Source organism: Musca vetustissima, unplaced genomic scaffold, assembly GCF_032173495.1.
Source record: "Musca vetustissima isolate MV318-11 ecotype Yass unplaced genomic scaffold, APGP_CSIRO_Mvet_v1 utg1439, whole genome shotgun sequence".
NCBI classification, from domain to species: Eukaryota; Metazoa; Arthropoda; class Insecta; order Diptera; family Muscidae; genus Musca; species Musca vetustissima.
The window spans coordinates 88125-103348 of record NW_026882330.1 but is presented as its reverse complement, the minus strand read 5'-3'; the positions used below and the strand labels follow the sequence as shown (position 1 = coordinate 103348).

The 15224-nt window shown below is 32.2% G+C and overlaps 3 protein-coding genes across 3 annotated transcripts; 2 read left to right on the top strand and 1 right to left on the bottom strand.

Annotated features, from left to right (window-relative positions):
* Positions 1-213: 213 nt before the first annotated feature.
* Positions 214-8287, bottom strand: LOC133328690 (DNA replication licensing factor REC). The gene is made up of 5 exons (XM_061537233.1): positions 7441-8287; positions 6762-7376; positions 6083-6688; positions 5900-6017; positions 214-613 (listed from the first exon to the last, which is right to left on the bottom strand). Exons 1-5 carry the CDS (start codon positions 8285-8287, stop codon positions 214-216), a joined length of 2586 nt encoding a protein of 861 aa, XP_061393217.1.
* Positions 1407-5815, top strand: LOC133328704 (nose resistant to fluoxetine protein 6). Its single transcript, XM_061537250.1, has 11 exons — positions 1407-1451; positions 2744-3039; positions 3455-3614; positions 3674-3823; positions 3879-4254; positions 4311-4476; positions 4538-4617; positions 4674-4787; positions 4849-5192; positions 5513-5655; positions 5711-5815. Exons 1-11 carry the CDS (start codon positions 1409-1411, stop codon positions 5813-5815), a joined length of 1977 nt encoding a protein of 658 aa, XP_061393234.1. The 5' UTR covers positions 1407-1408.
* Positions 8288-10327: 2040 nt separating the features above from the next.
* LOC133328689 (nose resistant to fluoxetine protein 6-like) lies at positions 10328-13944 on the top strand. The gene is made up of 10 exons (XM_061537231.1): positions 10328-10603; positions 11015-11177; positions 11244-11405; positions 11691-12066; positions 12138-12303; positions 12502-12581; positions 12641-12754; positions 12826-13166; positions 13620-13762; positions 13840-13944. Exons 1-10 carry the CDS (start codon positions 10328-10330, stop codon positions 13942-13944), a joined length of 1926 nt encoding a protein of 641 aa, XP_061393215.1.
* The last annotated feature ends 1280 nt before the right edge of the window (positions 13945-15224 follow it).

Sequence of the window (15224 nt, the reverse complement as noted above, 5' to 3'; positions counted from 1 at the left end):
AAGCGGAATAAAACCCGTCTATAATTCCTTAGACCTCCGTAGTCGGCAACACCGACTGGTTAACAGCAAGATCAGACTTGTCATATGAGAAAATTCAACAAATTTTATTTTATAACATATTTAACAAACTACTAAAATAACAAAAAGTAAAAATTTTAAAAACAACATTTATACTTATTTTAAAGTATAATGAAATGATATGCTACATGATTTTTAATCACACATAAATTCATACATGTTTGGTCCTTTCTTCAATAAAATACCTTGCAGATTTAAAATATCCACAATATTGGTTACACCACATGAAATGCCGACACGCCGAGCCATATCTTTTAATTCATCAAATTCGAAAATTCTTCTTGACACAGCACCCGAACGCATTTGTAGAATTTGATGAAATTTTCTTACATTCGCTTGAGTCCCGCTGCCCCGTGGAGTGGTTGATGACATTACCGCCGTGGCTGGATTTGTATCAATATAATCACCTAATACCAAATCATTATTGCTCTGCTTAACAATGCAAACAACATCGCGAACATGTACCGGTGTTACTTCACTGGAAAAATCTATTCGGGCGCGAGCCTGACATAGACGTATTAGACCAGCTAAATGACTGAAAGGGAAAAGGTTTGGGATAAATATAAAATGTTATTAAAAACAATTTAACCGTCATTAGGAGGAAAACTTGTATATAAGCCCATTTAAAATCTTAAAAATAAAAAATCGAGAATGGGGGGGGGGGGGGGGGGGGGGGGGGGGTTCCCTTAAGTACTATTTTATTTTAGAGAAATAAAAATATGGAACACTGTTTTACCAAATTTAATTACAACAACGTTGACAAAAATAGATACATTTAATAATAAATATTGAACAAATTTAGTTTAATGTAGTGTTGTTTCTAGTAACAACATCCAAATTTTCAGTAATTAAATGACGTCATAATCTGCTATTTTATTAATCACATTACAACCTATTAGCATTTGCCACATTTGTCGATTTTCTTTTATAACTTTTGCAGTTGGTTTAGAACATTAAAATGTTTTACATCATACTGAATTAAGAAAACGGTTTGAGTTGCATTACAACTTGATGCACCGTGATGATAATGTTCGTGTAGCAGTTTTGTTACTGCCATTGAACTCATCTAGACTTGCACTGCAGCAAAAGTGCTGAATACAAGAGTTAGCAGACCTTTTGATCGTTGTTAAAGTTTATTCGTTTCATAGCTTTTATAGCGTACAGTATGCATTGGATAAAAGTTCTTGGATCGTTTCGTAAAAAATATTAAAGTGTGTTTTAATGTGTAAATATTTGCGTTAATTCAAGAAATTCTATAATATTTTGAAATAAACAAAAACGAGTAAAACTTATTGTCGGAAAAATGTTTATCCAAATAATAGGCATTTTGATGATAATTTGTGGACTAAATGTTCAAGGATTTCAAATGAACAGTAAGTATTAAGGAGAAGAGCGGACATTAGGTTTTATAAAATAGTGTAAATACTGTGATAATAAAAATGTCCAACCTATTGTGTTGTGTAAATATGTATGTGTACATAATTTACATTGTGTCTTATTTATAAACGTTTTGAAAAACCGTTCATGTGTAATTGTAAATGTTTGTAATGTAAATATAATTGTCGGTAGCATTCAAAATCAGACCCAGTAAATATAATATTATTAGAATAATACGATATTTCAATGTAGAGTTTGAAATAGCAGTGGTAGCATTTATGGCCAACGGAAAAAAGCTTTGAAAATTGGTTGTATCTTCTCATGAGATAAGCAAATCATATTGGATAAGCAAATCATAATTTCTATTTTGAGTGAAAATACAAATATTGAGTTACAAATCTACAACTTTTGACATTTCTAGTGGTGGTAAGCTGTTATAAAAAATTGATAAAGGGAGTATTTTAGAAAAATCGTCGGAATTTAGAAAATAAAATATGCACTTCACGCAAAAAATCTAAATAATACAAATTATTAATCTAACCCCAAACTACTTATTCTAACAATGCCTAGAAGTAAAGAAATGTGTCGCAGTCCCTCTTTTATTATTCATACAAAAATGCAAATGTATATTTTAAATTCAACAAAGTGTTGTGCGACATTTTTGCAAATGTTAATAGAATTTAAGTCCTTTAATGTTATTTTGATACAAACGCTTTGATGAGCCTACACAATAATTATACTAATATAAATCCTAAAAATTGACTGATGGTTGTAATACAGCGTTCGTTATACGTATACATACATTTAGCGTAGGCATTATTTTTTTAAATCATTAAAAATTTGCATATTTATCTAAAACAGAACATAAGCAAGTCAGTAAAGCTAATTGGTAGATAACAAATTCACTTCAGGGCAATACAAATCAACAACAATAGCTTTACGTTACGACTAAACTTGTTTTGTAACACAATAAGTGAGAACAAATGTTGGTATTATTCCATTACTACCACAAAAAAAAAACCGAAACAAAACAAAAGGATGTTCTAGATGGACACACAAGAACACATCAATGTTAAGAAGCTACTAACCACAAAGCAAAAAACGAAATGGCAATAAAAAGAAACAAGTTTCCCTTTCACTTTCCGCAAGCAAGAAAAAACATGCCTAATTAGGTTTAACGGCAGGTATAAGCAAAATACCATAAAACTTCTCAAGGATATTAAGACATCAGATGAATCAGTTACATTTTGGAAAGATTTTTTTCATTCGTTGTTTTGTTTCCTTGCAGTGACGCAGTATTACAAAATGCCACCCTTGTATGACTTCGATAGTTATGATCGTTGCCTGCAAGAGTTTAATGCTGATCAATCGATGTATTGCTTTGTGCGTGCAGATGTTTTGCCAGAACCTAATGCTGAAGCTTGGCAAGCCATTGAAAATATATCGAAATATTATAAACATCATTTTAATCATGGCCATTTGTATTTTGGTATATGTGTGGAATGGTGTCGAAGGCAAATCGATATATTGCCAAAAGATGAAGCTGATTCTTTACACATTGGAATACTGAAGAATAATACGAAGGTATGCAAATAAAATAAATAATAACGTTAAATAAACAAAAGACTTAAGAAACATGCTGAGAATCATGGACCCTAAGGTGCTGATCTGAAGTCTACATTTGTAACGTAGTGTTCCCTATACATTATTTGAGAAATTTAACATCAAAAAAAATTTCGTTTCTTTATAACTCAAAAAGAGGGTTATACCTCTCATGTTTGAAAGTGGAACTCTCTCACAAATCGTTAATATTTTGAAAAATTAAATAGTATTTCGTAAATGGAATATCGGTATCTTCTCACCAAGTGAAGAGATCAAACTATCACAGAGTGTCTGCGACCAAATCATTGAAAAAGAAAAATATTTGTCGGCCGATATTTTTCAAAATATGAGAAATAATTTTAACCGAATCTAAACTACATTAATTTTTCATTAACAGGTCAACACTTATTTAAATTTATTTCAATCAGAGGAATTAAATCGTCAAGTATGGAATCCACTAATGAATCAATGTGTCAATTTGCGTCTTAAGAAATATAAATTAAGAGCTGAAAGTGTCATCGAATATTGCAATAAAAGTAATGAAACTGTTGAAAATGGTAAATATAAAAAACGCCAAATTTTAAAAATAAATTTGATTTAAAATATACTTCCACAGATCTCTGGAATTTTACATTTTATATTGTATTGTGGCTGTTGATAATATTAGTAGTTGGCTGTAGTCTATTTGATTTATATCTTAAAAATCAAAATAATGATAAATTGTTAACGGATCGTGATCACTACACTGCAGCACCTACAGATATTGGTAAGAACACAATTTTTTTATGAATTTCATGTAAATTATTTTTTTCATAATTTAGCTTCCAAAATTGGTGTAGCCTTTTCGATTGCCCGCAATTGGTACCGCTTGAATCAAGAACCAACAGGCAAAGTAGGCAGAGAGTTAAGATTTTTGGATTGTTTTAAATTTTTTGCCATGTTTTTGGTTATATTTGCACACACAAATTGGGTGCTGTACGAAGGTGCCATTAATAATCCCCAAGATCCAGAACGACTTCTGCACACCGCTACGGGTACTCTACTGATGGCCGGATCATTGATAACAGTTACATTTTTTGTAATAGGAGGATTTTTATTCATGTTAAATTGGTTAGTCTTTGTCAAGGCAAACAACGAAGTGACCACAAAGGAATATATTTTAACATTTTTGAAATTTAACATATTTCGATACTTAAGGTAAAAATACTTAAATTGAATTTTTGAAACAAAATGTAACAATTTTAATTGTGTAGATTAACAATACCCTATGCCTTTGTTATTCTATGGAGTGGTGTATACTTTGAAAATGCTGGTGGACCGATGTTTCATCACATATTTGGACGGGAACAGTTGTCATGTCGCAAAAACTGGTGGATCAATTTACTATATCTAAATAATCACATCAATGTTAATGAAAGGGTATGTTTAAAACTAATTTATTCCATACGTTATCCATTACTCTAATTAATACTTCTTAAAGTGTATGCTGCAAGCTTGGTACTTGGCCTCGGATACTCAGTGTTTTGTGATTAGTCTATGTATACTGATATTGGCTCATAGGTAATATTTTTCTAGTTCTTTTGTAAATTGTACCTAACCCAATTAATTTTTCTTAGGTTTTCAAAACAACGCAAATGGATTTTGTCAACAACAGTAACATTTTTTGTACTTTTACCGGGAGTATTAACATATATAAACAACTACGAAGCCATGTTTATAGCTGCACCACAGTAAGCCATTATATTGAAATGTTAAAATGTTTTTGTTATACTTGTTACTTTTATTTTATAGAATTCAACGCGATTCCTTTATAGAAGGTCGACAATTTAATGAGTCCTATGTACCATTTCACATGAATTTTGCTTGTTATTTTTTTGGGGTTTTATCGGCATTAGTTTACGATTATGTGTCTTCGAATCGTATTAAAATTAAAGAAAACCGTTGGCTACACATTACGTTCTATGCCTTGATTCCTACTGGCATTCTGTGGCTATTCTCTGGGCATTCATTTGTACAGGAATACTCCGATGGAGAGGAAAGACGTTTCTGGGCCAGCGTTTATGCTGCTGTCCAACGAAATGTATGGGGATTCGGTTTAGGTGCATTCATTGTGGGAATGTCAGCGAAATGTGGATGTAAGTATTGATTAAATGTTTTATTCTAATTTCAGGGGTAACCAAATTTAATTTGAGCACAAATATTGAAAGTAATACGGAGATTAATAATAATATTTCGAAAAAATTAATAAAACTTTTCGCATAGAGTAAGTTATTTGCTTGTACAATTTCCATCAGTTCTATGAGCTTAATTCAAAGTTTATAAACAATATATAAAGTGTAAGAAAATAATGTGGGTCGTTTTACTTTTCCATCATAATTATATTTACCTAACGGTTTTCATTTACATTAAACATTTTGCCAATAAGATGTAATAAAACACACATCGTAATTTTCAGGGGTTCTAAGGAAATTTTGCTGCCTACCGGTATTTCGTATTTTAGGACGTTTGACATATGGCGCTTTTATGGTACATCTTATAATATGTAGAGTTGTAATTGCAACTCTAAGAGAACCTATTTACTTTGGAACTGGAATGATGGTATGTTCAATAGTAATCAAACTGTTTTTTAAACTCAATAATATTTTCTTTACAGTTTGCATTTATTGTATTCACTATGTCAGCATCATATGTGGTGTCATTTATTTTGGCCATTATACTTGAGCTACCAGTATCCTCAATATTAAAACTATTACGATGAACAAACGAACTGAACAATATTTATATAATTAGGATTAAGACGATGCATTTTTATTTTTTAAAAAAGAAAAATCAATAAACTCACCCTGAAGATATAGAAAACTGGGAACCCTCAGCCTGTTCTCTTAGTTCCAAATAGAATTTCTTTAACTCTTCACAGGCACCGTCCACGAACAAAGGTTTTACTTGTTGGCGGGAATAAACTGTAATATAGTTAAGATTATTAATATCTTTGTCTTTCACCACGGTGAAAATAAAAGATTCCTACCTATAAATTTCTTCATCAGTGTTATTGGTAATAAGTTCATATCCACTTCCTCTTCCGGGTTTAATTTTAATTTATTCGACAAATCATATTCACCGTCATTGGTACTATCGTCAATAGACATCTCCATTGTATTGTTAGGTTTTATTTCAAATTTTTTTGCAATTGCTGTATTCTTTTTTGCACCAGCATGCACAGCTCTTATGTGCTCCGACAGTGATGTATCCATATCCTTATTAGGTTTATCCAGTAGAACAAAAACTAAGTGGAATTCACACAATAAATGTGGTGCTATACGTATATTTTCGGTTAGCGTTTTAGACTGATCATAATGGCCACGCACGGAATTTGCAGTGGCAATAACTGATGTTGGTGTATAAAACGTTGAATATAGTGCTGGAAATGTCAAGCTGGTCATTTGCGCCTGAAGAACATTCATAAAAGCTTCCATTTGGGCGGTTAGTCGATCGATGTCATCAATAGAACAGTGACCACTTCGGGCAGCTAATAGTTCGCCACAATCCATAATGTAGTTAGTACGACCCCTTACGTTAGCTGTAAGCTTTTTGCTATTGGCAAATGGACCACGTTTGGCCTGAATCATGGACCCTAAAAAACATACGAATATTTTCAATATCTTTCCTGCTACACAATGTTCTTTTGTCACTTTTCTTAATATTACCTTTTTGTGATATTTTGGAACACATATTGATAATATTGGATTTTCCAACACCAGGATCCCCAACCAACAAGATATTGATTTCCTCTTCATCATGTTCCTGAGAGCCTGCACCTCCAAAAAGAGACAAAAGTACTCCGGCTTTTGTAATTTCATGGCCATGCACTTCCGGAGCTAATGAATGTACCAATAACTTGAAGGTATTACTCTCGCTGTTAATAGTCGTAATTGCCTCGATATCTTCCTCCAAGAATTTGTATTTAACTGCCTTCCCATCGACAATGGTTGTTGCTTTCATATAAACTTCCATTTGATTACAAAAGGCCGAGTACTTATCAGATTCATTTTGTTCTTGTAAGGGACGTATTCGCAGTATGCCAGTCACAACAATTTCTTGGCCCAAATAAATTGTGTCGACCAACTCATGTCGTAATTCAACACATAGACTGGGATTGCTTTGCGCTTCAGTCGATGGACTTATATCTAGGCGAGACTCGCTAAGGCGTATCATTTGTCGTGGGGTAATACGGGTGAATGGTGACGATCTTACTTCAATAAATCCAGCTTTGGCAAGGCAACCTTCACGTTTACAGGAATACGGCCGATTTATATAAGGTCCTTATAAAAGAAACTAGCAATGTAGAAGCTGTCATCCATTTGCCAATGTCAATCATTTGCTTACCAATTTGTTTTATGGCCTGTTCCTGTTTACATCGACCACACCTATATGCTAGCCATGTAACAGACGCATCGACAGGTCCTATTGATGCCACAATGCCTCGTACACAATACAGTTGATCAATTTCTAATTTTCCAACCACATTCATTGGCCGCTCTTCCATAAACCCCATGGGACGGGCATATATTTTTCGTGGTTTTATCACTTTGGGTACATAATGTTTCTTGGTACATTCCTGTTGGCTAAGGGATGCATCCAATGCAACTAGAGTAGCCGCAGAATGCATTGCTAATGCCAATGTTGCTAACGTTTTTCGTGGCCTATACAACATATCTTCCATTATAGTTGGCCATTGTTGGAACAACTCATTGTCTTGGTTCAAAACATTGGCATTAACCGTGAAATAACCCTTCTGATGTATGCTCAAGAGGTCGTAATTGGCCGCATTACCGTTGAAATGAGTTTCCAAGATTTGCAGACGTTTCGCCAATTCACTAGTTTCGCTAAATGTTTCTCCATAGAAATATAAGCGCCAACCGGCACATGCCATTGGCGTATCGATCGCCATGGATGTGATATTTTGTTCGGAATCATCTGGAGCAGCATAGAAGTGAGGACGTAAGAAGCTACTGCTAATTGGATTCTGAATATTATATGGTAGAGCCGGAACAGAGGCGCCACGACCTCTACTACGTCCGCGACTAACGCCACCAGTTCCTCGTCCACAGGCAGGAATTGTACGTCCATTTCGTTTGAAGAAAAAATATGGTCTGAAAGCACCGCCGCCTGCTCCTCGACCTCTGCCACGACCAAAACGAGGGGCACCTCCAGGCCCGGCTGGAGGATTCATTATGAATTTATTGAAGCTCGGACGATGTTATTATTACAAAACGACTGTAGTCCAACAGTCCTTCCAATATGCCCCTGATTTCTAAATTCGACTGACCATAGATGTTTGGGGATGGATTCCTTCCACTCTCTGAGATATCGGCATTAATTTATTAATTATATAATAAGGCTTAGTCCAACCATAACACTGAATTTCCAGTCCACAATGTACGGCTTGATATTTGAACTGTTTCTTCCAAGGTCCTGCTGCAGGATACGTATGCAATACTTACTGTTTAATTATCCTTTTTTATTTAATTTATTTAATTGAACTTGATTTTGATTAACGCGGCTCAGGACTACGAAGCCGACATTTTACAAATCGCCGGGGTGGCGAAATGGGAAACAAAACAAACTCTGATAACACATAATCAAAACAAAACTGATAAAGAAAGAATCTTGGCCTGACAACGTTGTTTACGAATGAGGAGGGAAGCAAAAAGACAGAATGCGGACTAAAAAAATGAATCAAAGCAAACGACCGAGACAACCAATTGTAATTGACTGCTTTATGTCAATAGATGGCGTTATATAATAAATAATGTAGCCTAAAATTATGTTTTTCTTTAGTTTAGTTGGTCTTTTTTTAAAAATTAATTTTAATTGGCGACCTACCTAACAACAAACAACAACAACAATCTATGGAATTTAAGTCAGGCCACTGTGGGTCTAAGAAAAGCCACAGAGCTTCGGGAATTTGGCCTAGAAGCATTATCGATGCCCTTTTCGAAAATGCATACCCACAGACGCCGCCGTTTTCCCACAGTGGGCGTTTTCCCACATGCATTCTAATTTAAATTTAACTCATTGAAAAATACAGTGTGTTGGAAAACGTAAAAATAAATATTGTGAGATATATTCAAATTTATTTTTACGGACATTTAGAAAAACTCATTGTTGGCAATTATACGATTGGAATACTATTACGAGAGATGTCTGAAGAATATAATTTCCCCAGAAGTTCAATCAATATAAATATCGTTGGCCAAAAATAACAATACCACGCCTAAAAACAAACGCTGTCTCATACAATTTCTTTAAATTAATTTATTGCTGTATCTTGTTCTATACTCTCTTCTTGCTAAAACTAGGCAATTTTTAATAAAATATTTAAGTTTTAAAATTAAACTTAAGACTTTGAAAAATATATCTCTGGCGTTATCCGGGTTAAGCTCTTGAAGCACACTCAATGTCATGTCGATTACTTTTATTCCCTCATACCATAACCATTATTTTATTTCAAGTTCATAAGGCATTATTATTTTTTACCATAAAAACCATATCAGCCGCATTAATGTACATGTTATCCTCCAAATTTGATTTGTTCTGACGCAATAAAAAATATTCTGGAATTTAGAAAAAAACAACGAGTTTATTAATAAAATATTAAATTCATTTTTTTGCTTTTAATTTGTATTATAAATTAATCTAACATTGAAAAGGCAACAATGAAAAAAATCATGATCTGCAAATCCAAACAATAGATATAAAGTTCATTGATTTCATGATGATGTATAAATTAGCTAAAAATTGAAATAAAAAACACAAACACACAAAACTGGAATGATGACCATCCCCAATTTGGACAGTTTACATATCATTACAAAAAATATAAAAATAAATACGACTGTTTATCGAGTTTCTTAATTTAATTCGTTGCACTGCGTTTTGTGCGCAATATCGGAAGTTCTATGTTCTATAAGATTTGTTGTGTGTTTCAAATTCTAAAATATATTTAATAAAAAAGCGAAAAATAGATCGATTAGAATGATCCTCAAATTGCAGTATAGTGTTTTTATTATAATCGGTATAATGGTGTTGAACGTTAAAGGATTTAAAATGAATAGTAAGTGTTATGTGAAGTGGGTAATAGCGGATTATATTTCAATATTATTAATTGCCAAAGAAAAAAAACTTTTGAAAACAAAACATAATTGAAAAATCTATAACTAAATGTGGCATCAATTACATTGTTTTATTTCCAGTGACTCAGTATTACAAAATGCCTCCTCTGAATGATTTTGATGATTATGATCGCTGCCTACAAGAATTTACAGATGAGTCGTTGTATTGCTTTGTACGTGCCGATGTTGAGGCCCAACCTAATGCTGAAGCGTGGCAAGCAATAAAAAATGTTACACAGTACAGCAAGCATCATTTTGATCATGGCCATTTATATTTTGGCATCTGTGTAAAATGGTGTCAATCACAAATTGATGCCATGCCCAAAAATGAGACTGATGACTTGTTTGAAGGAATTCTTAACAATAATAAAGTTGTAAGTAGAATATTTGTTGGAAGTAATTTTTTAGGTATGGCATGTAAAAGGCATTAAATTAAGAGGGTCTGGTGTCGAAAATGCAAATTAACATTTTCATTTTATGACTTCAATGTATATTCCTGGAAAATATGGTCCGGATATTATATCAGTTTATAAAAAAGGCACTTCTGATCTTCACATATAAATAATTTATTATTTAGCATTGACAATTCTAAATAATAGAATTGTTATCTAATTATAAGGCTCATACATTTAATAATTAATCCGTAATTTTTGGCTGAGGGATTAGCTCTGTATAAAATTAAAGTCCATGGGTAGTTGTGTAAGTCGAGTCCCTCCGAATATAATGCTTCGAGTACTGCCTAAAATTGTTTTAATAAATAATCATATATTATACCTCTTCTGCAGGTCAACACATATTTGAATCTCTTCGAATCCGAGGAGGGTAATCGACAACTTTACAACAAACTAATGAATCAATGTGTCAATTTACGTTTAAAAAGATACGATTTGACAGCGTTAAGTGCTATTGAATATTGTGATAGTCGCAATCAAAATAATAATGAAAAGGGTAAGCGTAGTATTAGCTGAGGAAATTAGTGTATTGAAATTGAAAATAAACTTTCTTTTATTTCAGCATTTAGTCATGATCGCTGGAATATTGCATTCTACATTGTTATTTGCACCCTTGTACTTCTGGTGACATGCAGTAGTTTTTATGATTTATATTTGAAACATAAAAATAGAGATAAATTCCTTACCGATGTGGATCACTACAAGAAATCGCCAGGTCATGTAGGTATGTACAACAATATTATTTTAATATATGACAATATTTTAAGAGATTTGTCAAATATAAAAAAATAGTAGATCAAATATAATTATTTTTATATTCAATATCTGAAATTAACATTATTAGCACTCAAAGAAATTGTGTTAATTGTTTTTGTTTACATATATTAGAAGATTTAAAGCACATCATTATTAAATTTTAATAAAACGTTTTATATTCCAAACAAATATCAATGTAAATGTGTCCCGACAATTTTAAAATAAAAAAATCTAAAATTCTATATTTTTTCAGTTCAAAAACTTGGTGTTGGCTTTTCCATTGCTCGTAACTGGTATCGGCTGAGTCAGGAACCTAATGGAAAAATTGGACGAGATTTACGTTTCTTGGATTGTATGAAATTTTTTGCCATGTTTTTAGTGGTATATGCCCACACCAATTGGATTGCATTTGAGAGTGCGCTTAGTGATCCACAAGATATAGAGGAGCTGTTGCATACAGTGGCCGGCAGTGTACTGGTCGGTGGTCTCTTAATAGTTTTAGCCTTTTTTGTTATAAGCGGATTTCTATTTGCCCTGAATTGGTTAGCTGTGACCAGAGATCGAAAGGAAATGAGCGGCGTCGAATATTTGTTAACATTTTTAAAATTCAATATTTTTCGATATTTAAGGTATGTATTTGAGGGACATTTTTTTGAGTTAAATTAATTTTGATTTTTAAAATGTTTTCATTTTATTTTAGGCTTACTATTTTATACGGATTCTTTATACTATTAAGTGGTGTTTATTTTCCCAATGCCGGTGGTCCTATATATCGCCATCTTGTGGAACGTGAAACATTGGCTTGTCGCAAAAATTGGTGGACAAATTTATTATATGTAAATAATTACATAAAGAGAGATGAAAGGGTAGGTAACACAATGAAAATTGGATTGTTTTTAAGCAGCAATTTTTGGCTATAACATTATAAGTGGACGTGGAACCAAAGAAGACCATTTAAAACATGTAGGCTTCTTATACCAATGTGATAAACCTCCACGTTTCTAAATGGACGTTCTCCTTTCCTTGTTTTTTTATTTTTACATATTTTAATCACTTGTTTTTAGTGTATGCTGCAAGGTTGGTACTTGGCTTCTGACACCCAATCCTTTGTATTCAGTTTACTTTTATTAATATTGGCTCACAAGTAAGTTGACCTTGATAAAATCCTACATAAACTTCAAATTAATGTTTTCCTTGTTCTAGATTTCCTAAATTACGAAACTGGATATTTGCTGTAACAATAGCAGTTTTCGTGGCCATTTCAGGTGTTCTGACTTACACAAATAAATTTCTGGCTTTAACTGTACCAGCACCACAGTAAGAAAAGAATTTTATTGACACTATTATTTTAGTTAAATTCCAATTAATTCTGAAATATCGTTTTTCAGATCCCAACGTGATTCGTTTATGCACAATAAGCAATTTAATGAATCCTATACACCATTTCATATGAATTTTGGATCCTATTTCTTTGGTGTTCTGGCGGCCTTAATCTATGACCATATCTCTTCGCGGGATATAAAACTAAGGCAAAATAAATATTTCAATATATTTTTCTTTGCTTTAATACCGGCAGGAATTTTTTGGATGTTATCAGGTCACTTATTCTTCCAATATTACAATGATGAACGGACTCGTGTGCTGTCCAGTATTTATGCGGCATTCCATAGGAATTTTTGGGGTCTTGGTACGGCTATTTTTATTATTGGCATGTCGGCAAAATGTGGTTGTAAGTATTGATGTGAAATTAATTATCGTGTTTATGTATGCAAGGATTTACTAATTTTTATTATTTTTTCGATACCATAACGGAAAAAAGTATGATCGTAGTAAAAAATTGTAGAGTCTTACAGCACGGGAACAGACTAGTAGAGACATGTTTCAATAATTTGCTTGAAACAGAATAATAATAGTTTATCAGCAACACAGATTTTGATTAGAAAATCACTCGATTTTTTTAAGTTTCCAGAAAAAGATGCAATGTTTAATAAAAAGTTACTTAATAATTGTTCCCAGTAGAAAAATTGTTCTGGAATATTTTCAGGAATTTTGATTATATTTTATGTTTAAATACTTGTTTAAAATTACGTGCAATAGTCATTACCTAATTTTAACAACTCTAGATTAAAAAATGCAGAATTGAATTTTTTATTACCTCAATTTTTTTTTAATTTCTCTACAGGGATCTTTAGACGTTTTTGCTGCCTACCAGTGTTTCGCATTTTAGGACGTTTAACATATGGTGCCTATTTGAGTCATGTACTAATAGCCCGGGTAGTAATTGGTACTATACGTTATCCAATTTATTTTGGAAGTGGTTTTATGGTAAGTTTTAATTACTCTGTAATTAAAAGTTATTGATTTTTTGTAAAATAACATTTCAAATTAATTTTTCCTTTCAGTTTATGTTTCTTGTATTCGATATGGTCTCTGCGTATTTTGTGTCACTTATTATGGCTATAGGAATCGAATTGCCAGTAACGTCGTATTTAAAAATGTTAAGATAATTGTAGTCTGTTTTTTAATTAGAGTATTATATAGTATAAGAAAAATATTTAAGAATAAAAAATACATATAGAATAATTGAATGTCTTTTAAACAAATACAATTTTATTATCATATTGTAAAGTTTGAGGCAAAATATTTAAGGTGATCTAGGATTACCTAAAAATATTTAGATTTAAGATCTACAGCACTTCTTGGCCGATATTCTAGGCCAGATGGGACTTTTTAATTTTTTTTTATTCAATTCGTGCTCTATGGGCCAGATATCCCATTTTTTGGCTATAATTAGAGCATCGAGCTTATGAAATAAATATCACATATAAGGGTTTAGAGGACGCTGTTTACAATTCTGCAAAAACGCAAACATTTATTATGGTGGATCAAAAACGATAATTTTTTTAAAGTTGAACTAATCAAATTATTTTTGAACATGTTTTGCAGAGCTATGACCACTAATTACAAATGTGAAATGAGATTTTGAAAATCAAATAAAATGAATCCAAAATGGCGGATCTAATGTAAGAAAAAACTAAATATTTCAGTGTTTGGCAGTATTTTAAATAAGAATTGCATTAAATCGTATTTTTATGTGTTATGGGCTTAAAACTATGGAATAATTTAATTACATTTTAGTTATATTTGGGTGAAAATGTGTTCAAAATCCCCAAACTACCAAATATGGGGGGTCCGAAACTTAAGTCAATATTGATAGTTTTTGGTACGAAGATTTCACACCCAATGAGAATTCAAAATACTAAATGGTTGGTTGGTTGAAAACGATAACAAAATCAAAAAAAAAAAAACAATATTAGGGGGTACCTTTATATGGGGGCTAACCCAAATAGTGGATCCAAATGAATAATTTGGGGTAAGAATATATGCTTCATAAATTAAATAACAAGTAGTAGCTTTCCAGAAATAGGAAGACATAATTATATGGGGGTTATGTGGATCTTTCCATATATGCAAAATATTTGAAATATCGAATTTTGTCCTCAGAGAAAAAATATATATATATGCGAAATACCAACTGCTGCCTGACAAATACAGGGCGAAAATTTTTAAAAATATTTTTCATGGCCCAACACAATAGCCGAATTAATAAAAAAAATACTGCACTATAGACATGGCGTGATTTTATTAAAAAATTGTTTGGAAATTAAAACTAAGAATTATTAAATAATCCACAGCTAATTTTGTTTTTGTGAGAAATTGTTTTATTTATTCTTTGATACACATTTATTTAACTGGACTTTTCTTTATAGATTTTGTCATGACACAG

Coding starts and splice junctions, on each gene's coding strand:
- LOC133328704 (XM_061537250.1), top strand. CDS start 1,409: ATGATAATTTGTGGACTAAATGTTCAAGGATTTCAAATGAACA. Junction 1,452..2,743: donor TCAAGGATTTCAAATGAACA/GTAAGTATTAAG, acceptor GTTTCCTTGCAG/TGACGCAGTATTACAAAATG. Junction 4,618..4,673: donor ATACTGATATTGGCTCATAG/GTAATATTTTTC, acceptor AATTTTTCTTAG/GTTTTCAAAACAACGCAAAT.
- LOC133328690 (XM_061537233.1), bottom strand. CDS start 8,287: ATGAATCCTCCAGCCGGGCCTGGAGGTGCCCCTCGTTTTGGTCGTGGC. Junction 7,377..7,440: donor ACAGGCCATAAAACAAATTG/GTAAGCAAATGA, acceptor TTCTTTTATAAG/GACCTTATATAAATCGGCCG. Junction 6,018..6,082: donor ACTGATGAAGAAATTTATAG/GTAGGAATCTTT, acceptor ACTATATTACAG/TTTATTCCCGCCAACAAGTA.
- LOC133328689 (XM_061537231.1), top strand. CDS start 10,328: ATGCCTCCTCTGAATGATTTTGATGATTATGATCGCTGCCTACAAGAA. Junction 12,582..12,640: donor TTATTAATATTGGCTCACAA/GTAAGTTGACCT, acceptor TCCTTGTTCTAG/ATTTCCTAAATTACGAAACT. Junction 12,755..12,825: donor TTAACTGTACCAGCACCACA/GTAAGAAAAGAA, acceptor ATCGTTTTTCAG/ATCCCAACGTGATTCGTTTA.